This window comes from Octopus bimaculoides, chromosome 9, assembly GCF_046866305.1.
Source record: "Octopus bimaculoides isolate indiv1 chromosome 9, ASM4686630v1, whole genome shotgun sequence".
In the NCBI taxonomy this organism is placed as follows: domain Eukaryota; kingdom Metazoa; phylum Mollusca; class Cephalopoda; order Octopoda; family Octopodidae; genus Octopus; species Octopus bimaculoides.
The window spans coordinates 68,369,776-68,397,599 of NC_142936.1; the positions used below are offsets into that span (position 1 = coordinate 68,369,776).

The 27,824-nt window shown below is 34.8% G+C and overlaps 1 protein-coding gene and 1 long non-coding RNA gene across 2 annotated transcripts in view; one reads left to right on the forward strand and one right to left on the reverse strand.

Annotated features, from left to right (window-relative positions):
- Positions 1-3,049, forward strand: part of LOC106870039 (NAD-dependent protein lipoamidase sirtuin-4, mitochondrial) — a 168,370-nt gene extending 165,321 nt beyond the window's left edge. Inside the window, exon 3 of the mRNA XM_052970728.2 lies at positions 1,168-3,049. Coding sequence (XP_052826688.1) covers positions 1,168-1,314 — 147 coding nt within the window. The 3' untranslated portion in view covers positions 1,315-3,049. The remainder of the gene's footprint in view (positions 1-1,167) is intronic.
- Positions 3,050-4,440: 1,391 nt separating this feature from the next.
- Positions 4,441-27,771, reverse strand: LOC149134184 (uncharacterized). Its single transcript, XR_016243171.1, has 2 exons — positions 27,052-27,771; positions 4,441-5,505 (listed from the first exon to the last, which is right to left on the reverse strand). It is a non-coding gene; the product is annotated as an uncharacterized LOC149134184 (long non-coding RNA).
- Positions 27,772-27,824: the final 53 nt, after the last annotated feature.

Here is a 27,824-nt window from a genome sequence, read left to right on the forward strand (position 1 = left end):
CACAAGAGCCAGTCCAGGGGCACTGGCAACGATCTCGCTCGAAAATCCTACGAAGGCCAGTCAGGCGGTACTAGCAGAATAGTGGGGGTCAGGATAAAAAGATAGTGACCTAGTTATTTACACTTAGAAGACTTTATGCAAAATGTAGTCTTCAACCATTTAGAATCAAATCCATTGGGAGGTGTCAACTGTATTCCAGTTAATGGTGATAAATCAATTAATGTCAGACAATCTACTAGACTCTCAATGTACTGGAACCATATATCTAGCGTTATCTACACAAAAAGGTAAGCATAGGGTTAGTAGTAAGGGAATGCCTGATGGAGAAAGGGTGATAATTAGAAGAAAGAAGGATAGGAATGGCCAATACTTATTTTGATTATGATATCAAATGGGAAATTAATGAAAAACCAAAGGGATAAGTAATATAAACTTCACGGGTGGAATTTAGAATTAAAGGATAAGAGAATTTAGAATTGAAATTATAGTAGACTTGACAAGGTATGCATTATTTTCTAAACTCATTCTGCTACAGATATGACAAAAGAAACAATGTAAATATTTTGAGTTCCATTATTGATGTGAATATGTTAAGGAAATGGTTGTATCGGCTATGTTTGAAGTCTATGCAGTTATCTAACGTGAAAGGTTTCTTTCAAACGATGTAATGTTTTCATTAATCAATTAAAGGAGTCACTTGAAACAGCTGTAATGAATTGACACCTGTACATCTTTGTTACTCATTTATATTTTATTCATCTATCTTGGAATCTGCACTTTCGAAATACTATAGAAAGTACCTTTTAAAAAGTACATGTCTGAATTACCAAGTGCGCATATCTTCACTTCGCTGGGTTGCATTGTCTGCACACATGGTAGGAATATCAGGTACAAACACCCCTGCACAGAGTCTTGTTATTCAATTAATGTTGTTTAGGTGTGTCTCAATTTAAGTACCTAATTCAACAGAATCTTAATTATATTTTAATTATTTTATTATGTTCTTAATTATTTTCAAAATCAATTAAAATAAAAAGATGTATTTCAACAAATATAATAACAAAAGTGTTAAAGTATTATTACTTTTAAAAATGTTGCATGTTCTTTTTGTTGGGTGGGGTTTATGTTAGGTTGTTACCATTCTAAAGTGTTTATATTTTCTCTTAGGTTTATTCTAGCTACAGAATTCTCTTGGCTGCTCATAAACAGAAAAAACAGATTGGTGCAATAAACATTGGCCCTATACGTGGTGAACATTATCTCGACTTCCACATAAAAGCTAAGTGTGGTGATGTATTCTTACTTCTTGGATAGTATTTCAATAATTCAAAGAGGATATTGATATTTAAGTAACTGATTTTTTTTTAAATTATGAACTGTATACTTGTATATTTTTAAAAAATGTTTTCTCAATTAGTGAAAGTACCTATCCTAACATGATATTATTAATGAAATAATAATAATGTTAATGATGATCATTTAACCAGGAATTCGTCATTATATACAGAGTACATCACAAAATCAGATGTTGGCAGGGTATATATAAAAATATACAGGTGGTAGAGTGTTTTGTGCAAGGAGATGTTTATTAAAACTGCCAGGATTGAAATGGAAGTATAGCTTAGAGAAATTCCAGCTTTAGCATTTAAACTGGCCATATCTGGCCCAAATATTCTGCCTGTTTTATGTTCAAACTGGCCAGATCCAGCCCCTCACACTTATGTTACAATGTAATTTTAGAAATAAACATTTACATCATTGAAACCTTGAAGCTACAAGATGATGCATGATTAACTCAAAAGACTGTGAATTAATAAGCATTACATCAACAGAATAATCTGAATGCTAAAGGGTTGAATACTATATAACACCAGGAAAGAAAAAAAGAATGAAACTATTTACAAATTAAAACAGAAAAATATAGCATTAAAGTAAAGCTGAAAGCAAGAAATCCACACAGGTTATTCTAAGGACACATCTATAGAAAATAAAACAAAAGTTAAAAACTGTAATGTAACCCTTTTGATAGCAACCCACCCTATAGTGTCCCTTATTCAATGATACTCCTTGTAAAACCTTGCATCAGAATTTCATATTAATTTATGTTCGAAACACTGGTTTAATGCTGATGAAGATATTTTGTTAAATTCTTCATTATTTTCAAAAGTAAGTGAAACAAAGGCAATGTATTTCAAGAGGATTGTGGTGACAAAAGGGTTAAAGAGAAATCCTTGTAAAAATACAAATAAAATGATTTCATAGTAAGTACCTCAATAGAATACATAATATATAAATTTGACTCTTTGAAAAGCAGGCATCTGTTGTTAACAGCCAGAAACTGGAAGATTGAATATGAAGAACTTAACAGTTGTAACTCATACTAATGATGGCATTTATGGTGCTACAAAGAAACAAAAAGAAAAAAATGAACATATCTGAAAGGAAATTTATATGTCGAATATTTGAAGAATTTGCTGAAATAGATGACTATTTATTAAGTTTTCAAAATAGGTAATGTTTACATATGTATATAGACAGAACCATTGAGCTGTGTCTCTCAGACTAAAATCTCAGGAACTATAAAATGGAAGTTATAATATTCTGTCTCTTATTCTCTGTATCAAAACTATTAAATCTAATCTAAATATCTGTTGGTTCTTATATTCTTTGTTATTGGAGTGTTACATGATTAATTCTTCTTTGAAATGATCTCTTAGTTCTAATATATATGGAAAGTTTAACAGTTTGAATCTTAACCTCATCCTTCCAAGAAGTTTTCAGTTCCATTAAAATTCATCATTATTTAACAAACTTTTGGAAATTTGGTGGGAAGATTCCTTAGACATTATTGCATAAATATACAAAGTCTCAATCAAATTTAATGTAAGTCTTGTGGACAAGATATGATAAGACAAGTATCTAAAATCCTTCAAAATATTCTGTTGTAACAATGAAAACTGTAAACTTGTTACTTCATATGTATTAGAATGTTTATGTGATGCAGACTACACTTGGAATTTCTTTTGAATAAAAAAGAATTGTAAATGAATCTGTTGAATTTGTTCATTGTTTAATCCATCTTTTCTTGTGAGATTTGTCCATCACTGTCATTTTATCAACTACCACCACCACCACCACCACCACCACCACCACTATCACCATCACTACCATCAGAGCTATCACTACCACTGCCACCACCATTACCATTACCAACAATACCACCACCACAATTATCACCACTTCCACTACCACCTCCACCACTACAATTACCACCACCATCACTACTACTACCACCATTATCATCACTATTACCTCTGTTGCCAATATTTTGTATGTTTTCAAAGCAGTGAGCTGGCAGAACTGTTAGCATGCCAGGCAAAATACTTAGACACATTTCAGCCGTCTTTACATTCTTAGTTCAATTTTCACCAAGTCAGTTTTGCCTTTCATCCTTACAGGGTCAATGAAATAAGTACCAGTTGAACACTGGAGTCAATGTAATTGACTTATCCCTGCCTCTAAAATTGCTGACATTGTGCCAAAATTTGAAATCAGTATTTTGTATGTCTTAAATTGCAGTTTATTTATTTATTGGAAGAATTTGTAAATTAGTTTCTTTCCTACCTTAATGCTCTTTTCCTGGATACCATAGACTTCTAGATTTCATCTCTTCTCTTCATTGGTTCTTAATCTCTACCATCACCCAATGAAACCTGCATTCATCTATTCACAAACAGGGGATACTGACGATACTTGCTTAGGAACCGCATGGTTCCGGGTTCAGTCCCACTGCGTGGCACCTTGGGCAAGTGTCTTCTACTATAGCCTTGGGCCGACCAAAGCCTTGTGAGTGGATTTGGTAGACAGAAACTGAAAGAAGCCCATCGTATATATGTATATATATATATATATATATATATATATATATATATATATGTATCTGTGTGTGTATGTTTGTGTGTCTGTGTTTGTCCCCCCAACATCGCTTGACAACTGATGGTGGTGTGTTTACATCCCCGTAACTTATCGGTTCGGCAAAAGAGACTGATAGAATAAGTACTAGGCTTCCAAAGAATAAGTCCTGGGGTCGACTTGCTCGACTAAAGGCGGTGCTCCAGCATGGCCACAGTCAAATGACTGAAGCAAGTAAAAGAGTATACATATATATATATATAAAACAGGCTTCTTTCAATTTCCATCTACCAAATCCACTCACAGGGCTCTGATCACCCTGAGACTATAGTAGAAAACACTTGCCCAAGGTGCCATGCAGTGAGACTGAACCCAGGACCATGTGGCTAAGAACCAAGCTTTTTACCACAGAGTCACACCTGTGACTATATATATTATATTTAGTAAACCTTTAAGTGGCCCATTCTGAATCGTGTTTGTTTGAATTTTGAGAAAATAATTTTTTTCTTGAAATAAAAACGAGTTAAAATCTATTCAGAAATATTTATTATCAGAAAAACCAAAAAAAAGAAAAAAGAAAAAGATTTGTACAACTCTACACATCTGTTATAAGTACCTCATTTGTAGAAGGCAAAGATTCATCATTATAAACAGCTGTTGTCAAGGTATGGAAAGCATGGATTGCTACTTGATTCACACGGTTCTCTCTCTCTGCTTTACCATTTGGCATATCTCGGAAAAAGTTCTCAATCAAAGCATCTTCAAGTTGATCTTTCCGTTCAGATTTGAGGTATTTGATAATCATGATAATTATAGCAGCAGAATAAAACACCAGGACCGCTACAATATATATTAATGCCCCGCTATCAGATGCTTGGCCTTGTCTGTGCACAGCCGGATATTTCCTACTGAAATTTTCAGGAGGAAACTGTACTGTTCGGAAAGTCTGATTAGGGAAACCTCTGCACAACAAAGCCAACATACTTGAGGTACTGTTTTGAATAACCATTTTTTTATTGATGATATTGATTGAGGATTAAGATGAATATTAAGATGCTAATTATAATGATGGTAACATATAATGTTAATCACCTAGAATGTATATTTTCATTTGTGAACTTCATACAAAATTACATTTTGTAAATTGTATTAAATTGCACTAAACTTGAAGCACTTATGATTGTTAGGAATGAAAAGCATTTCAGTTCATGTGATACCTTGTTGATTGTAGACGGCCAGTATCCAAAGTAGAACATATGCAAGTTCTGTTATATCTTGTAAGTTCTGTCAAACAGTATTGTTAGAAGTTTTTCGTATTTATTGTTTGATGATGGAAAATAAATCCTGCTGAATGAGTGACACCATAGCTGCAACCATTCTTGTAAACACCTTGAAAATATTTCAGTAAAAGTCATTGCTTCAATGTTTTCTCAAAACTTCATATCTCAGTGAAAATTCTGTTTACCAAAATAACTTATTCTTGTATTTTTTTTAATCTTGATATTGCTGTAGTTTTTTTTATTAAGAACCATTTCAGTTCAAAATAAAACTTCCATGGTTTGAATATTTAAAACTTTGTTTGACCAAAAATTTCTGAAATAGAAATAAAACAGTAATTTAAAAAAATAAAATCATTCAAATTTGATTAAGATTTCAAAATCTATAAGTCTCATTAGAATTGCCAAGAACAATCTTGAAGTTAATTAGTTAATAACATTTTTTTGTCTTTGGTCAGTAAGTGGTGTTTCTTATTTGCTGGTGTTTCTTATTAGTTAATAGCATTTTTTTTGTCTTTGGTCAGTAAGTGGTGTTTCTTATATATATATATATATATATATATATATATATATATATATATATATATATATATATATATATATATACTCTATATTAAATCTCTGTGTAAGATATAAACAGTAGCAATATGGAATCATAACATATAATTGCCAACCAAGTGTGGTGTCCTATACAGGAGAGTGCTACTGACGTTTATAGCCCCAGGAAGACATCTTTTCCAGCTGGCTAATGACATACATTCTGTGTCCGATTAGTATTTGCGAGGGGAGGTCATCGCTCCCATCTCTAGCCTTACATGATACACACAGACTTGAGTTTCTTAACATGTGTTAATCCTTACCCATCCTTAGCATGTGTTAATCACCAGCTAGTGATGATAACTCATTCCACTCGCAAAATACTATATGCTTTTTCCAGTGACAAACTGTCACTCATCTCGAAGCTATATTAAATCTCTGAGCAAGCTATAAACTGTAGCAATACAGAATCATAACATATGATTGTCAACCAAGTGTGGCATCCTATACAGGAAAGTGCTACTGCCGTTTATAACCCCAGGAAAAAATCTCTTCCAGCTGGCTAACGACACACATTCTGCGTCCGATTAGTATTCGCAAAGGGAAGTCATCATTCTCAAGCATATAATGTTTCTCAAGTGGAATGAGTTTTCATCACTAGCTGCTGATTAACACACACTGAGGATGGGTAACCACCCAGAAACTCGAGTCCATGTGTATCACGTAAGGCTACAGATGGGAGCAATGACCTCCCCTTACAAATACTAATTGGACACAGAATGTGTGTCATTAGCCAGCTGGAAAAGATGTCTTCCTGAGGCTATAGACGTCAGTAGCACTCTCTTGTATAGGACGCCACACTTGGTTGGCAGTTATATGTATATATATATATTAAATATCCAATCAATACTTGGAATTGAAAATAGTTCACGTCTAAATTAACATACAACTCCACATCATAGAATGCAAAGAAAATCCAAATAAAACTTTAGCCAGTTAAATCTCAAAGGATATTAAAGTGAAGACCCTGAAGACACTGCACCAGTATTATAGTAAGGTTGCAATTGCAATGGTTACTAACTGATGCAGTAGAAACATATGTAGGTCTATTTGAGGCTGTATTTATATATAAAAATGAATTAAAGGTAATGCTAATGCTACTTCATCAAAATCTTTATTATTATTATTGTGTGTGTGTGTGTGCATGCGTGTGTAGCAAACAGCTACCAACTTTCGAAGCTAGGATTTGAAACCTAATCTACACTTTTACCATGTGTCAGCCTATTATTTTCACCTTTTGCACTAGGAAATTTATGAGAATAAGCCAACCTCTTGATCTTTCTCAAAGCATTCATCAACCAAAGCTGATTAGAGAGGAGAAATCCTCTATACGAAGAATATAAATACACAACCAAAAGCCAGCTCCTTCTCTTTGGTCACACAGTGTCCAGCCATGAAGCACAGCTCTCTCAGTATTCTGATCAATGCACAAGAGTAGATCTATCACCCTCTCTTCTTCCCGAGATTTCATTACTTTTTCTCTCTTTAGTAGTAGTTCACAGATGAAGCTGACATATGCAATGAAGTATAGACCTAAAGATAATTTGTTTGCAATAACAAACAACTATAAGAAGTTATCTTCAACACTGTAATGATCAATACAATGCTATAAATAAATGGCCATTTTAATAAGCAATCAATATTGTTCTTCACTCATTCATTTCTCCATTGCATCATGACATTTGAATTCTTCGTTATATATATTTATATATATATCCCATTATGCTTAGAAGCAATGCACTTTATCAAAATTTTTAGACTGAGATCCAGTAGAAGAAACCACTCCAAATCCTTTTTAGAATATCTGTGCAAAAAAAAGGACTGGCTTGCTTGTGGCATGGAGTTGTATAATATATAATAATAAAATCAAACCAAATATTCTTTTCTTCTCTTTTCTTTTTTTTTTCTACTCTAGGCACAAGGCCCAAAATTTTTGGGGAGTGGGCCAGTTGATTAGATCAACCTCAGTACACAAAAAGTACTTAATTTATCGACCCCGAAAGGATGAAAAGTAAAGTTGACCTCAGCAGAATTTGAACTCAGAACGTAAAGACAGACAAAATACCGCTAAGCATTTCGCCCGGCGTACTAACGTTTCTGCCAGCTCGCCGCCTTACAGTGAGATCAAATATTGATATCTTGAATATATTCAAAATGTCAATATACAGTTTGACTAAGGTAGCAAGCTGGCAGAATCGTTAGCATGCCAGGAAAAATGTTTAGCAGCATTTCGTCTGTCTTTATGTTCTGAGTTCAAATTCCACTGAGATCGACTTTGCCTTTGATCTCTTTAGTATTAATCAAGCACTGGGGTTGATGTAACCAACTTAATCCTTCCACAAAAATTGTGGTATCATCACCATATGCCTATGGTGTATGTGCATAAATATACATATGGCATGCAGGTAGGAAGAATGCTGGCAAGACAGGCACAGGTCAGATGAAATGTTTTGAGGCAGATTTTCTTTCTGACACCAACCCTCTCCTGTTTTCAAACAAAATAATATTTCAATATGGCCAGACATGTTTATACAGAAGATTGGCAATGAAGGACATTGCTCGTACAAAGGTCATGTTCATTTGCAACTAGCACATGATGTCAAAACAAGGACACACACACACATATACACACACATATATATATATATGTATGGATTGGGTCAAAAGTCACAAAGTCTCACTGTATATTGCAATCTAAAGATATAATCTGGTGGCTTCATTTATTGCACCAACTTCATTTTTACACTTGTCTTAGCCCACCCGGTACATATATATACGTATATATATATGTGTGTGTATATATATATATATATATATATATACACATATATATCCAAACAACTTATGTAAACAAACTTTTGTTGTTGTTGCTTTTGGAAGCATTAAATGTGTATCATATTATACAGATAAGAAAGTAATATTACAAACACAGAATAACCATGAAAACAGCAGAAAGACTGGGTATTTTACACTTATAAGATGGGAAAAGTTGTCAGCTGCTTACAACTTTTTCTCTCACAATCTTTCTGCTGTTTTCACAGCTATATTGCATTCAAAATATTACTTTTGAACGCAAACTTCTTACCACACAGTGATACATGCACCTATATATACATACATACATGCATACATGTGTGTATATATATATATATATATATATATATATATATATACACACACACATGGTTAAAAGTTTGTTGAAGTGGTAGAGAAAGAGAGAAATATAAAGAGCTTAGCAGAGGGAAATTTTAACATATAATATATTATTGTGACTCAAAGTGAAATACTTGGCAAAATAACAATATAAATGCAAATCACTCTTTTTTTCTTAAATAGCTTCTCTTAATTTTTTTCTTTCTGTAGAATTTCCATGGTCACACTAGTCTATATATACTCTTTTACTTGTTTCAGTCATTTGACTGCAGCCATGCTGGAGCACCACCTTTAGCCAAGCTAATCAACCCCAGGACTTATTCTTTGTAAGCCTAGTACTTATTCTATCAGTCTCTTTTTGCCAAACCGCTAAGTTACCGGGACATAAACACACCAGCATCGGTTGTCAAGCGATGGTGGGGGGACAAACACAGACACACATACATATATATATATATACGTATATACAACAGACTTCTTTCAGTTTCCGTCTACCAAATCCACTTACAAGGCTTTGGTTGACCCGAGGCTATAGTAGAAGACACTTGCCCAAGGTGCCACGCAGTGGATATATATATAAGATGATTACAATGAATACTAAGATTAATACATTTGCATATCTTTTGTTCCTACAGTTGATTATACAGCATATTTGATTTAAATGTATCCAATGCACATTTCTGCTGCATAGTCATTCACTTGATTAGTTAGTTGTCCATGCAACTTTATTCAAGGTCCAGCCACTTTTCATGGTTTGAAGTTAACTCATGATTCGTAGATTTAGCTAGCATTATGTTTTGTAGGTGATTATAGTTTTTGAGTGAAAAGAATGTGAGAGGAACATTTGGAAACCTAAAACAACTATAAAAACTGTTATCAGGTTGACAACTGTAATGACCTTAAATTAGGTCAGAGTATATTTTTATGGTTAAAATAGCCTAATTATTGCAGTTAATGCAAATTAAAAGCACCCACTACACTCTTGGAGTGGTTGGCGTTAGGAAGGGCATCCAGCTGTAGAAACTCTGCCAAATCAGATTGGAGCCTGGTGTAGCCATCTGGTTCACCAGTCCTCAGTCAAATCGTCCAACCCATGCTAGCATGGAAAGCGAACGTTAAACGATGATGATGATGATGATGATATGTCATCATCATCATCATCAATATCATCATTATTTAACAATCATTTTCTATGTTGGCATGGGTTGGACAGTTTTACAGGAGCTGGCCAGCTAAAGAACTGCCCAGGCTGCATGTCTGTTTTGGTATGGTTTCTACAGTTGGATGCCCTTCCTAATGCCAACCACTTTACATGACACCAGTATGGGTGCTTTTTACATGACACCAGCACCTACAAGCCTGCAAGATAAGAAATGCTCAGCTGGAAAGGGTTGCAGAGGACAAGCCTGTATGGAAGGACACCATGCTGTTACTTGATGCGTCTGACATGTCTTTTCAAACACAGCAAACTGCCTGGAGTCTTTGTCCCTTGTCATCCCCTCTGTGAGTCCCAACATCTGTAGATCCTTTCTCACCACTTCATTCCACATCTACCTGGGTTTACCCCTTCCACATGTTTCCTGTGCAATTAGAGATTGGCACTTCTTGGTGCAACTGTCTTCATTCATACACATTACATGGCCATACCAGTGCAGTCCTCTCTTACACACTACATTTAATGCCTTGTATACCCAATTTTTCTCTCAAATCACTTACACTCTGTCATATGTGTACACTGACAACTGCTCCTCCAGCGAAGCATACTGGCTTCATTTCTTTCAATACTTCGCATATCCTGAATAGCCACAGCCCATGTCTCACTGCAATGGGCATCATACAACCTGCCCTTGACTCTGAGGAAGAGGTCCTTCGTTACAAACAGAGGTAGTAACTCTCTGAGCACATAACTTATTCTTATTTTAGTAGCAATGCTTTCAGAACAACTTCCCCCACTAGTAACTTGGTCACCTAAGTAACAGAAACTGTCTACTACTTCTAAAGATCCCTCCTAACATTTGAGGGAGTCATTTTTTTTTCTTTTGTACATTCCTGATGTTTAATACACACACACACACACACACAATGGGCTTCTTTCACTTTTTGTCTACCACATCCACTCACAAGTTTTTTTTATCAAACCAGAGCTATATTAGAAAGCACTTGCCCATGTTGCCATGCAATGAGACTAAACCCAAATCCATGAGGTTGAAAATTGAACTTCTAAACCACACAGCCATGCCTGTACCTTGATAATGTATAATTTATATATCATCATTGACATCTACTGAAGGTGTTAAACTTACTTCATTATGGCTACCTTGTACAAATCTAAGATTTCGTTGATAAAATGTTAAATGATAAAATAGATCTCATTTCACTTATTTTTGGTTATTTTCAGCTGGAATTTTGAATTGATTTTTGATAATTGCTAATTATATTTTTTAATAATTTTGCATTTATTAATAATATTGTAGTTCCTAATTATTTTTGATTTTAGTGTTTTTTTTCTTCTTAATTCCTAATTATATTTTGCAAGATATTTTCAATATTCTTTTACTTCTACCATTCTTTGTGAACAAGTATGAACAATTCTCTTAATATTAAGGTGTGAATCAATAATTTCAGAATATAGAACTTAGATAATATTACATTCTTTCATTCTTGAAATGTCAGAGATAGATTAAGAACTGAAGTTAGTCATAACACAAAAGAAAAAAAGGACACAAAATAATAATAAAAATAATGATAATAATAAAACTAATAATAATAATAATAATAATAATAATAATAATAATGATAATAATAATAATAATAAAACGCCCAGATGCAGTACCAGGCAGTGGCTCTCATGGCTTCTGATCTTAATTGATTGGAAGTGTTATCATGTACATTGTTTTGTCTTGGTATAAAAGATGGGCTACAGCAAATATTCTGCTCAATACCACAGATTTGCTTGTCAGTTGTTTGACCTTAGTTGAGCATGTCCCTTGGTGGCCAATGATATGTGCATCTCTGACCATGAGCAAAAGTAGTGGGGGAAGCATCATAGCCATGTGTTGAGAGGAATTCTTTGGGGTTTGAATAATTCACCTCTAGAAACATGAATGTTTTGTTAAACATCTTCAAACAAACCTTATTCAGGGACCTTTTGAGCAGGATGGGCTACTCAACCTGAAGAACATTCTAACTGCCCCCCCCCCCACACACACACCCTGCAAGGTCATGCACTGTTTATCTTGATATAAGATCACTGTGTTACACACATATGGTTGTGATGCATGTTACTAGTGTACCCTTATCAGGCAAGTAGTCATGGTGGGAATGTTGGGCTTTGTATATTTGCACACCAGTGTCACTTTGATGCGTTGCTCCCTTTCTCAATAATAATAATAATGCTTTCTATTTTAAGCACAAGGCCCGAAGCTTTTTGGGACAGGGGACTAGTCGATTACATCGACCCCAGAATTTCACTGGTACTTAATTTATCGACCCCGAAAGGATGAAAGGCAAAGTCAACCACAGCAGAATTTGAACTCAGAAGGCAACGACAGGCGAAATACCGCTAAGCATTTCATCCAGTGTGCTAATAACTCTGCCAGCTTGCCTATTTATTCAATAATAATAATAATATTAATAAAATTAACTATAAAAATAACACCAATATTTCTAAAATCTTTTCTTCGTTAAGAATGAAGTAAATATGTTAAAATGTAGATGTGCAAAAACATTGATATTTTCCCGTAACTTTTACCTGCTTTCCACTGTTCAATAATTAAGTTTTTCACTGAATTTGTGAGTTCTTTACTTTTCACCATTATTACTTTATGTTGTCTCAGTGCTGAAAGAAGAAGCTAGTGTTTTGACACTTAAAAATGACCACTGATAAGATTATTGGAACAAACAAGAAAGTTCTAGTAAAAAAAAAATTATTTTAACAGTATTTTGTGGCATAGAAACTCATAAATTTATTCTGTACGAATACTTTTTTCACCCCTAAATATTTATATTTGTATATAAATTCATTAGTTACTATAATTTATTAGTTCCTTTTGCATATTCTTAGTTTATGCATGTGTATGCAAATATAGTATTAGTATATCTCATTTATGTTCATTAGAAATTAAATAAATAAAGAATTTTGACATGTACGAATATTTATTTCCCTGGCACGTAAAAACCACCCACTACACTCTCGAAGTGGTTAGCGTTAGGAAGGGCATCCAGCTGTAGAAACTTTGCCAGATCAGATTGGAGCCTAGTGCAGCCTTCTGGCTCGCCAGCCCTGTCAAACCGTCCAACCCATGCCAGCATGGAAAGCGGACATTAAACGATGATGATGATGATGATGATGATGATATATATATCAGGGGACTGTCTTGGGCCTGCTACTGTTTATAGTCTATATAAACAACATTTCAAGCATCATCAAACACAGCAAAGAGAAAATATTCACCAATGACTCCAACCTCCAGAAAATTATCAATGGAGAAGAAGACTGAACTGAACTCCAGTCTGATCTACATGCTGTAAGTCAATGGGTAGACAAAAATAAAATGCAACAAATAAAGGTAAAATTTGAACTGATGCATTTTGGAAAAAAGACTGTGCTAAAACAACCATATTCTCTTCCTTCAGGGGAAACCATTCACAGCATCTAATAATATCAGAGATCTAAGAGTAATTGTTGACAACAATCTTAGCTGGAGTGCCCACATCAACAATAAAGTCAATATAGCTCATAAGATGAGCTCCTGGATCCTAAGAACCTTCCAATCCAGAGAACAAGATGTCATCATTCCTCTTTTCTCCTCCTTTGTATGGCCACACCTAGAATATTGCTGCCCCCTGTGGTCTCTCCACACAAAACAAAACATTTCAAGAAATGAATCACCCCAAAGAGCATTCACTAAAAGAATTAAGGACATGACTGATCTCAATTATTGAGACTGCATTAAAGCATTGAAACTCTATTCTCAGGACCATGTGCCATACGTCTCCTACAAAATTCAGGATCACAACACATAAATACACTGCAACACAATTCCTTTTCCTCAATGTGCCAGCATGCCACACTGTCATCGTTCTGGCTAATCTTAGCAAATGCCCATGACAACAACGCCAGACACAATTCACTTCTGCACTCTTTTCAAGGCATTTTGCACAAAATGCAATCCTGCAAGAAAACTTTTGCTGATATTATGGATTGAGAATGCAAACACTCAATACAGCTTATTCCACAGCTGCAGGACTTTCTCTTGCACTCATGTATACACCCTTGCATGCTCATTCACGCAACGACTGGCACATTTTGCACTCATGCACACGCTCATTCACTCTGCCTCAGTCACACACCAACTGGCATATTCTGCATCCTTTATTCAACTGATATATATAAGTGGTGTCATTTATTTCAAATATTCTGGAGAAACATGTCTGGTCATGGAGAAATACTATTTTGTTTGTAAACAGATGAGGATTGGTAATAAGAAAGGCTTTTGACCATGAAAAAACTACCTCAATAAATGTCATCTGACCCATGCAAGCTTGGAAAAGTGGAAGTTAAAATGACACAGATGATTATATTTGTGTGTGTGTGTGTGTAAGTCATCTAAGAGTCCATAAGTCAGGAAAAAATGCTCTCATATATCTGTCAATAGAGTGAGTATATTATCCGAAATGTACAGTATTATATATCCATTATGACTAATCCCTACATTAACGGTATTAATATAATTATTAAGAGTTACAATCTAAAAATATAGTATTATAGTAAACAAAGTTAAAACATTATGGAATAAGTAGATAATAGTAAAAAAATGTGTTAGTGTACAAAGTTACTAAAAGACGGATGTCAATATTGTTTATAAAATTAAAATAAGAAAACATGACTTATCTGCCGGTTGGTAACTGTAAATTAAAACAAAATGACTTTGCTATAGAATTTATACTAAAAGGTCACGTGATAAATATGGCATCTATTACCCAGAAGTACATGCGTATTATAATTACTAAAATAATAACGAAAATATCGAAAAAGAAAATCTACCTAAAATAAAACCCATACGAAAATTCTATATTACGTAAATAATGCTATGAAAATTAATACTGAAAAGTCACGTGATAAACAGAGGTAAGTACGTGTTATAATTACTAAAATAATAACGAAAATATCGAAAAAGAAAATCTACCTAAAATAAAACCCATACGAAAATTCTATATTACGTAAATAATGCTATGAAAATTAATACTGAAAAGTCACGTGATAAACAGAGGTAAGTACGTGTTATAATTACTAAAATAATAACGAAAATATCAAAAAAGAAAATCTACCTAGAATAAAAAGTTTAATGAAGATTAATAATACTAAAATACTTAAAACTCTCAGATTTACGTAGAATAATAACTATGCCAAATACGAAAGTTATATATTACTTAAATAATGTTATGAAACATTGTAAAAGACTGCTCATATTATCGTTGAATACTTAAAGTAAAGGTAGTTATATGTTCCAATATTGTATAATATTGTGATGATTAAAGTGTATTCTAAAGCTATGTAGATGTATTTTACGATACTGATCATAACTATAAGTTGGTACCTAATGCTAGGTTTAAAAATAAATTAGTTATCTAAACTTATTATATAAGTAATTTAATTTATGTCTGCATTTAATATTACGTTCCTCGTGGGAGTTAATCAATTTTTTATTAATTAATAATATCTCTTTAAATTCGTTAGTACATAATAAGCAGAATTTATTCCCTATCCTATATGATTTAGTATATGATTTATTTATGTAATATGTTATTTAATTTAAATTTTTAGATTAAAATATTAGATATTAGGATAGTATATGCCTCACAGCATGGATTTGGATGGGTTCTGAGTTGTAGAGTGGTGGTTCGTCTTTAAATTAGTTATATATATATATATATATATATATATATATATATATATATATATATATATATATATATATATATATATATAATATGTACATGTGTGTGTGCATGTATCTTGATGTTTGCATTTTCTCCCACCCCATCCCCATAACTTAACAGTTTACCTAAAAGATGCCAGCCCCCTCCCCCCGACTGGCTCTTGTGCTGGTGGCACGTAAAAAGAACATGGCCAATGCCAGTGCCACCTGACTGGCTCCCGTGCCAGTGGCCCATAAAAGATACACGTAGATGGCCCTGCTCGATCTGTAGAAAAGGTGTAGGTAGGAACCCTATAAGATGTACCCAGTGCAAGCTATGGACACATAAGAGGTGCAGCAATATCAAAGGCAGGTTAACTAAGAAGTTAGTTTTTGTATGTGACAGATGTTCAGGTGCAATAAACACTGAAAATGTGCAGAAAACAACTTCTGTCACATTCCAGGGAGAAAAACTGGACGTAGTTGATAGCTTCCGATATCTGGGTGACCAAGTTAGTAGTGGGGGAGGGTGCACTGAAAGTGTAGCTGCTAGAATAAGAATAGCCTGGGCAAAGTTCAGAGAGCTCTTAGCTCTGCTGGCGACAAAGGGCCTCTCACTCAGAGTAAAAGGCAGACTGTATGACGCATTTGTACGAACAGCCATGCTACATGGCAGTGAAACATGGGCCGTGACTGCTGAAGACATGCATAAGCTCGCAAGGAATGAAGCCAGTATGCTCCAATGGATGAGTAAAGTCTGTGTGCATACCTGACAGAGTGTATCTTGAGAGAAAAGTTGAACCTAAGAAGCATCAGTTGTGGTGTGCAAGAGAGACGAATGCGCTGGTATGGGCATGTGGTGAGAATGGATGAGGATAGCTATGTGAAAAAGTGCCACACCCTAGCGGTTGAGGGAACCCGTGGAAGAGGCAGGCCCAGGAAGACCTGGGATGAGGTGGTGAAGCACGACCTCCAAACATTAGGCCTCACCGAGGCAATGACTTGGGACCAAGACCTTTGGAAATATGGTGTGCGTGAGAAGACCCGGCAAGCCAAGTGAGACCAAAATCCAAGGCCTCTGCCAGGGCTGTAGCCAGCCCACTTATGCGCATCATTCCTTCATTGGACACTAAACTCCACTTGCGAAAACCTGTTGAGGCAAGTGAAATCGAAATCAAACTAAATTTGATGATTGGCACCCATGCCAACGTCTCTTTCATTGAACACTAAACTCGGCTTGCAAAGACCTCTTGGGGCACGTGAAAACGAAATTGTGTTGGCACCTGTACCAGTAGAGCACCGTCTGAGCTTGATCTATGCCAGAGCAGCTGCCTGGCTTCCGTGCCGGTGGCACGTAAATAGTACCATTTGAGTGGGATCATTACCAACGTCGCCTTCCTGGCATTTGTGCTGGTGGCACATGAAAAGACATTCGAGCGAGATCATTGCCAGTGCCGCTGGACTGGCTCCTGTGCAGGTAGCACATAAAATACCCCATTTCGAGTGTGGCCGTTGCCAGTACCGCCTGACTAGCTTTCATGCTGGTGGCACGGAAAAGCACCCACTGCACTCTCAGAGTGGTTGCCGTTAGGAAGGGCATCCAGCTGTAGAAACTCTGCCAAATCAGATTGGAGCCTGGTGTAGCCATCTGGTTCACCAGTCCTCAGTCAAATCATCCAACCCATGCTAGCATGGAAAATGGACGTTAAACGATGATGATGCATATGTCCATATAGATATATGTATATTCATATATATATATATATATATATATATATATATATATATATATATATATATATATATATATATATGTATATATATCATCATCATCATCGTTTAACATCCGTTTTCCCTGCTGGCATGGACTGTACTGTTTGACTGAGGTCTGGTGAGCTAGTGGTTTCACCAGGCTCCAATCTGGATGCCCGTCCTAATGCCATACACTCCAAGAGTGTAGTGGGTGCTTTTTACATGCCACCGGCACAGGAGCCAGCCAGGATGCACTGGCATCAACCATGTTCAGATAGTGGCTCTTACATTGGCACGAGAGCCAGTCAGCAGGTACTGGCATCAGCCATGTTTGGATGGTACTTTTTACGTGCCACTAGCACTGGGGCCAGTCAGGCAGTCCTGGCATCAATCATATATATATATATATATATATATATATATATATATATATATATACATATGTATAATATATTTATATATATATATTCCTACATGCACACACACACACGCACACATACATACATGCATATATATATATATATTAATATACTTATATATATATGCATATGTATATTTTTTCAGTGTGTTTAACATTTAAAAACATGTTAAAAGATATAATCAAAAGTGTGCCATTATATAGAACAGCTAACAACAGGTATAAATACACCTGGAAAGTGTATTACTTTCTTGCTGTTCACAGAAATCAATTACAGATCATTTCTATTGAAGTTATTTGACACTGCTATTCCTATCAGGTTTCTTTGGTTGGCAATGGTGTTAATTATTAGCAGGAATTCACAGCAGCTATAGCTAATTCACTTGATAACAAGGAAGTGTTTACGCTGTCGAAACCAATAATAAGAGCTATCAACCACTTTCTGACTGCTTCATGCTTCCATGGGAATTTATGCCAAGACATATTACAAAACTAAATAAATTTTACTTTGCTGATTTACCTTCTGTGAAATTTAGCTTTAGTTTTATTTTAAGGAAATTATTCTTCTGTATTTCTGGAAGTATGTTCTAAATATACTGATCCAACTGTCCTCCCTTATATATGTGTGTGTGTGTGTGTTTATGCACATGTATACATACACACAAACACACACATACACATTTATATTTACATACATACGTATGTACATGTAAACTTACATATATATGTATACATATACGTGTGTGTGTGTGTGTGTGTGTGTATCCTCATCATCATCATCACCAATGTGATCATTTTAATATTCACTTTTTATGCTTGCATGGGTCAGTTAGAGTTTATTATGGCAGATTTTCTATGGCTGGATGCCCTTCCTATGGCCAACCTTCATCTGTTTCAGAGTAAAGTAATATTCCCTTCCCCATGGGGCCAGTCAGGCAGTCCTGGCATCAATCATATATATATATATATATATATATATATGTTTTCCTGGCAGACTGGAAATGAAGAACTACTTGTATGCTGGGAATACTCATTCACAACAATCACATGATATCAAGGCAAAGAAACACAAACACACATACACACATGTACACATACACACACGTGTGTGTGTGTGCGCGTGTGTGTGTGTGTGGCAGATTAGTACGTTTTTGTTGTTAAACTATCATTTAACCTCTTGTTACCACATTTCTAACAAAGCACACTGCTCCTATATTCCAATAATAGTCATCAATGAGAAAGGATTTAATGAAATAATTAATTTTTTCATTAATTGGTACATCAAGTTAGTGTATAGAACCTAACTTAACAAATGGTTGATATATGATAAATATGTGATACTCTTTTACTCTCTTTTACTCTTTTACCTGTTTCAGTCATTTGACTGTGGCCATGCTGGAGCACCACCTTTAGTCAAGCAAATCGACTCCAGGACTTATAGCAGAAGACACTTGCCCAAGGTGCCATGTAGTGGGACTGAACCCAGAACCATGTAGTTGGTAAGCAAGCTACTTACCACACAGCCACTCCAGTGCCTGATGAAATTTTTTATTCCAGTACAAACATTTAAAAGACATAAGGGATTTTGTAAGTTATGCCTTGGGCAGATTGACCTTGATAGGGTTAAAACCAAATCTGACTGGAATTAATAAATGTTTCAGTTCCTCTGTTGCTCAATCATGCTGCTTTCAGAACCAGATTTAGATGAAGAGAAGCCCTAGGTTGTTCTTTTCCTGAGGCCTCCCTCGAAAGACTTATGACAGTGTCAAAAATATTATACACATTGACCACAGGTCACCTGAGTTTTGCGATTCTAGGGGTCGGCCTATAGAAAAATCCAACACTACTTCATATTTTCAGTGACATGGAAAAGGTACCTGTGCTGGTAACACGTACAAGACACCCGTGTTGGTGACATGTAAAAGACACCCAGTACACTCTGTGGAGTGGTTGGTATTAAGAGAGGCATTCAGCCATAGAAACCAAACCAAAACAGACTGGTGCAGCTCTCCAGCTCCAGTCAAACTGTCTTACCCATGCTAGCATGGAAAACAGATGCTAAAAGATGATGATGATGATGGATGATGATGATGACGATGACGACAACGACAATGACGATGATGATGGTGATGATGATGATGATGATGATGACAATGATGATGACGATGTAAAAGAATTTAATTAAACATTATATTTCATTACCACTAACACCACCATTTTTTTTCTGCAGTGTCAATCATCTCATACTCCCCGCTTCCCCAACTCATGCATTATTGGTCATCCCCCATTCCCAATCCACCATCCATTACATCAATCCTCCAACACTACCTAATATTCATTGTTGTTGCATATTTCCCCTCCCCTCACCCATTCCCATCTCTCATTCTCCCATACACTCTTGTTAACTTCACCCACCCATTCTCTTGGTTCCTCTACCACTCTCACTTCTGCTCACCTTGATAAACTTAAGAAACCACTTGGATACCTTATCACCACTATTATTATCTCTTTCCAGCACCATCTGATCACTTCCACTTTCTTTTCTAAAATGTGGGTAGTCATATAGTAAGCAGTAAGCTGTAAAATCCCTAGCTGGTGACCAGAGGGGGAGGCTGTCCTCTCAACCAAATGCACTGCCGTGGTTTCTACTGGATAATGGACTCTGGTGGTGATGTTATACCATGCTTTCCCATCCTTGGCACTGGCCTTAGCTTGCTTTAGGTCAAGTTGCTGCAGCTTCACCCAAATCTTCTTTGGTGCACTACACTAGATTCTCCAGTTTGCGGGTCACTGCCATCACAAAAGTGGGTGTGGCAGTCTTCCAGTGCTCCTCCTGTAGATGTGGCCAAACCACTCTAACCTGTACTGCCAGACTTGGTCTTCAATGGTCGGTTGCTGCTGATATTGTTCTCAGATGTTATTGTTTGAGATTCGGTTGTGTAGAGAGACACCAAGGATCTGATGAAGACATTGCATTTGAAACACCTCAAGCTTGTTCAGATCTTGTTTAAGGATGGTCCAGGCCTCAGTGCTGTAGAGGAGGACAAGCAGAACCAGCATGCGGAAAAGACAGATCTTGGTTGTTAGGGAGATGTTGGGCTTCTTCCAGACACACCACCGAAGGGTAGATAGTCATGAAGCTCCCCTACACCAAGAAACATATTGTGCTCTTGCCCTTTCTCTCATACTTCAACCTTCGACTCCTAGCATAAAGCTGCCCACCTCAGGCCAAATTGTAAAAGCAGCCTCACTAGTGCTGGTGCTGGTATCCAGTCATAGAAACCATACAAAAGCAGACACTGGCATATAACACAATACCTGGACTATTTAGATCCTATCAAACCATTCCACCCATATCAGCAAAGAACATGGACATTAAATGATGATGACAAAGGTAATGATGTTTAAAGTTAACCACCAATTCTATCAAACACAGATATACACTCATGTCACCGTCATTGCAAAACAATCAAACAAGAATTCTTCATTTGCAGGAATAGAACTTCAAATTCAATCCATTAAATGCAGGTTTATAATCTTTTTATGTCTGACATGTCTAAAAGTTCTACGAGCTTTTCATTCCTGATACATTTAGAAAGCACTTAAACACTGTCAAATTATGTTCTTATATTGATTCAAATTTTGGCAGAAATTCTGTAATTTCAAGGGAGTGGGTAAGTTGATTATATTGACCCTAGTGTTCAACTGGTACTTATTTTATCGACCCCCAAGAAGATGAAAGGCAAAGTTGACCTAAAGTTGAATTTGAACTCAGAACATGAAGATGGACGAAATACTGCTAAGCATTTTGTCTGGTGTGCTAATGGTTCTGCCAGCATGCCACCTTAAAATATGTTCTTATATTATTTACACACTAAAGCATTACCATGATCTGATGGGTAACTTTGGAAGTACATTTTTGCCACTATGGATAATATCAAGAAATATGGTAAAACATTCAATAACCTTTTGCAGAACCCAGTTGAGAAACACTGCTCTGTATAAATAAAAAGTATGAGTGGAGGATCAGCCACCAACTCAATCAACTGACCAACCAGCCAACTGACTGACCAACCAGCCGACCAACCAACATTTATATTGGTTTATATTAAATGTGTATTATCATAGAAATTTATTTCTGATCTGAATGGAAATATCAATATCGGCACCAGAGGAACCATTGCTTCATATTTATATTCAATAAATCTGTGTTTATGAATGAATGAATGTTCTGGGTAGTCCAAATCTAATAAATATAGAAGGAAAATAACGTGTGTGTATGTATGTGTGTTTGCGTACATATATATATCATTTCATATACACGGATGATTTAAAGCTCTTTGCCAAAAATGACCAACAACTACAGGGCTTACAAGGAATTGTTAAACAATTCAGTGATGATATCAGGATGCAATTTGGCCTTGATAAATGTGCAAAAGCTACTTTTGTCAAAGGAAAAATGACAGAAAAATTCAACGTTAATCTTGACCAACAGAATGTCATAAAAAGGTTAGAACCAGCAGAGAGCTACAAATACCTAGGGGTATTTGAAGGTGATGGAATCAAACATTCAATGATGAGGGAAAGGATCAGAAGGGAATGTTATCACAGAATAAGGACAATACTCAAGACAGGGCTGAATGCAAGAAACAGGATCAAAGCGATCAATACTTTAGCCATATCAGTCATGACTTACAGTTTCGATATTATTAACCGGCCAATTACTGAAATGTGTAATCTTGACAGAAAAATACGAAAATCATTGACAATGCATAGAATGCACCACCCAAATGCAGATATAGAATGACTTTACCTGCCAAGAAAAGAGGGTGGCCGTAGACTTTTACAACTGGAATTAACAATGAGGATTGTCACAATTGGTCTAGACACCTACCTGAAAAACTCTGAAGACTGGATGTTAAAACTTGTCTCAAAGCATGAAAACAAGAAAGCATCATACTCAGTAACAAAACAAGGCACAGGAATATATAAGTGAATTCCAAAGTCTCTGGGTGAGACTTGGAGTCAACTTGTACAAATACAAAGCAAAAGTCAAACATATAATGATAATAGAAATAATAATCCTTTCTACTATAGGCACAAGGCCTGAAATTTATAGGGGTAGAGGGGGCTATTCAATTACATTGATCCCAGTGCTCAACCAGTACTTATTTCCTCAACCCCGAAAGGATGAAAGACAAAGTCAGCTGAAGCAGAATTTTAATCCAGAACATAAAGATATGAAATACTGCAGAACATTTTAATAATAATAATGAAAAAAAAGGCATCAGAAAGGCAATGCATACCCTGTGCACAGATAATTTTTGTCGCAAATTATAGGGTGGCCTACAATGCGTTGCTTACCCATGCTTTTTAATTGAACTGAATTTAGGTTTGTAAGTGTTTGACTAAACTTGCTTATCAGGAAATTTGTAAGTTCAATGTTTTTTTCAGTTATTTATTTTTTTTAAGTATCACCATTAGAAGTATTTATACTCTGGTGAAATTAAGAAATCAGCTCATAAATAAACAAAACCCTTGAATCCATCACTGTACACATGTGCATGCTCACACACACATACACACACAATCACATATCTATGTATGTATTTATGCATATTTGAAGATGATCAAACCAAATTTTCATCATCTCAAGTCGCTCACACAATGAGTATTTCTGCCAAATTTGGTGAAAATTCATTCAGCCATTTCCCAGAAATTTTGCAAACACACAGACAAACAGATGAAGATGAGTGATTACAATACCTTGCTTTCACTTATGCACACAGGGTAAAAATGATGATGATGATGATGATGATGACAACAACGATAATAATAATAATAATAATAATAATAATAATAATAATAATAATAATAATGAACTTTTGAGTGGGATGGGCTACTCAAACTGAAGAAAATTCTAACTGGGCTCCACCTGCAAGGTTATGCACTGTTTATCTTGGTATGAGATCGCCATGTCGCACACATGGTTGTAATGCATGTGCCTGGTGTACCCTTATCAAATAGTCACAATGGGTATACTGGGCTTCATATATTATACATCAGTGTCAATTTGATGGTATGCACTGTTCTCTCACTCAAAAATATTAATAATAATAATAATAATAATTATTATAATAACAATAATAATAATAGTAATAACAACTTCAACAACACTAGCGATAATAATTCTTTCTAATTTTGGCACAAGGCCAGCAATTTTGATTGGAGACAGAAAATCAATTACATTGACCCCCAGTTGTTGACTGATCCCTCAATTTTATTGACCCCTGAAAGGTTTTATTAGATCTTGCAGTACTAGGGATAAGCGGGTACAATATTTGGTTTGGAATTGTGAAATGCAAAGAACGGGCTTTGAGATATAAAGGAAGAAGGAAAATTTGAGGAACTCTCAGCTATTTGTTACGGCTTACTCTTTCAACATAAATAACTGGCAAAAGATCAATCTATCGAAAAGATAATGCTAATACTAATACAAAGAAGAAGAAGAAGAAGAAGAATGAGGAGGGGAGGAGGGGAAGAAGAAGAAGAAGAAGAAGGATGAGGGGGGAGAAGAAGAAGGAGGAGGAGGAGAAGAAGAAGGAGGAGGAGGAGAAGAAGAAGGAGGAGGAGGGGAGGAGGAGGAGGGGAAGAAGAAGAAGGAGAACAACAACAACAACAACAACAGCAACAATTTAATAATGATAAATGGAAAGTAGAGAAGGAACACAGTAGAGATATTCAGGTCACACAATACACAAATAGATACATGGAAACAGAACTGAAATATTATAACTCATTCAACTCATTTAACCAAATAAATTTTATTAATTGTTGAATTTAGATAAGGATGAAGATAAAGATTAAGGAAATAAGCTGTTTCAAATCTATTTTAAAATATGAAAATATAACTGAAATACAAAATTATCCCAATGAAATGCTTAGATTTTATTGGCATTGTTCTTGAAAATATAACTTAAGTACAAAATTATTTTAATAAAATATTCAGATGTTGGTATTGTTCTTGTAGTTTAGTTCTTAAGTCAGTCCTACTTGAGCGAGCCTTATAATCAAATGCATTATATTATGACCATCCAGTCTTTATTTCAGGCATAGTAAATGTAGAAAGAACAACATTATACAATGTGCCCTCTCATTTTTTAATCCTTTTGTTACCAACCTGTTAGAGATTACTCTTGCTTCTGTGACACAAATTTCCTGTTTTAACCGTTAAGTGTTTAATCCGGCCATATCTAGCCAAAATATTCTACCTGTTTTATGTTAAAAACTGACCAGATCCAACTTCTCACACATTCCATAAAATGTCATTCTAAAAATATTGAAGTCTTGAAGCCACAAGATAATGTGTGCTTAATTCAAAACAATGTGAATACATAATATAAGCAATATATTTGACCAAGAAACCTGAATTCTAAATGGTTAATTTTTTGCCAATCCTGTGTATCACAATGTGATGTTCATGCATCATACATTTTACACATTTACATACGAAAGGAAAGCTTTATGTTGATCAGAACATTGAAACAAGGATTAACTAAAAGTATGAAAACAAACATGAACGTTTGGGATAAACTTATAAAAATGCTTTGGACAGGCAAAAAGGTTAAAGCAACCTAAATTAAAACTTATTTTCCGGACACCAGCTTCATAATGACAAAGATTTTTTATTAAATTCTTGATTACTTATTTAACCAATTGAAAAAAAATATAAGGTAGTGTTTTTCAATAGAGATATGGTAACAAAAAGGTAAAGATGAGATGGTAAAGTGCAATTTGAGAGAGATTTGGCAGTTATTTCTAGAAGGTTGAGCAACTGCATAGCAGCTTTCTCTTGTTGTTATTGGAATTGTTAGAGTTAGGTATATTTTCACTTTAAAGTCTGCTACAAAGTACATTGCTTTCATTTTTACCATTTTTAAATTCTAACATAGTTGAAAATTAAAAGAAGGAATTAATATAATCTGAAACAACTCAGGAATTAAAATCTTAAAACGTTAAATACAGTTGGATGGAAAAAAAATATATAGCAGCTTACCATTTTTAAAGATCAAAGAAATAAAACGGGGGTGGAGGTGCAGTGGGGGAGGCAAAAAAATCATTACTTAGTTCTATAAATAAATGAAGAAATTTATCAATATTCTTTGTAAGGATTTCTTCACAAATACAAATATTCCAAATTGATATTTTGAGAGAATAAAATGTTTGTAAAATATAAAACAAAATTTGGAATATTTATAACTAAGAATTTTTCCATACAAAGGAAGATTTTAACCTAATATTTATATGCTATTGTTTATAGATTTATCATCTGCTTAGAGATCCACTGTTCCAAAAGAAAGAATTATACACACACACGCACACACACACACACACACACACACACATATATACATATATTTATCATACATATACATAAACACATATATGCAAATACATATACACATATATATTTATATATATGCATATATAGGCATCTATATATACATATACATATAAACATATATATGTATAAGTATATATATATGCATATATTTATATATATATATATATATATATATATATATATATATATATATATATATATATATATATATATACATACATATATATATGTATACATACACACACACACATATATACATATTTATATGCTCAAATATATACATATATGTATATATACATAAATATATATGCACATATATATACATATATATATACATATATACAGCTATATATATATATGTGTATATATATATATATATATATATATATATATATATATATATATATATATATATATACATACACACACACACACGTGTGTGTGTGTCTATACATATGTATGTACAAAAAGATACTATATTTAAAAGAGCAAAAACTTGGATTGGAATGAATAAATAAATGGTGTCAGCAGTATCATCATCATCCTCATCATCATCATTAACAGAAACAACAGCAACAACATCAATAACAACAATAGTGCAAACAACATATTCTTTACCTCAGTATTTTCTCCCACAATGAGATCAATTGCTTCAGAGCTGGATTGATGATAGATTGCCATGATAAAAGTGAATGTAGATTAATGGGGGAACAAAATAATATAGATGCAAAAAAAATATATCCTTCATTCCTCCTGTCAACAATTGAGTATTGAGTTGTTTGTTTCTGTGAGAGTAGAATCAGGAAACTTGATTTTGGATTTCAACTCTTCTTGCGTTTGTTTGTTCTCCATGATAGGAAAAGTAATTAAACTGAAAAGGAAGCATTGTTTGTATGTTCTTTCATTATTAAAATAAAGGTTGCTGTAAATCTGTAAAATAATGGGTTGAGAGAATGAACTACTGATTTCATTTAGAGGAGTTAACTACAGACCGAAACCCCCCTGCAAGAAAGACAGACTGTTCCAGCTGTGTTCCTGCCACTTACATACTGGATTTTAAAATGGATTTCATTGGAGCCTACCTGCTTTATGTTTTATTTACTTTTTTTTTTTTCCATTATTTTGTATTTTTATTTTCATGTTGTTTTATTTGTTCTTATTCAGCAACCAGTTCTGTCTTGGAAATAATTGACATGAATTGATTAAGTCAGTGTTATGTAGTTAGTTGTGAAGCTAATGTAACTGTGAGTGTGAAAGCAGCTTCAAGAATGAGACATACACACACTGATGAGAAAATAACAGCATGTCTGATAGTATTAACTGATGGTGTGCATGTGTGTGCATATGTGTGTGTGTGTGTGTGTGTGTGTGTGTGTGTGTGTGTGTGTGTG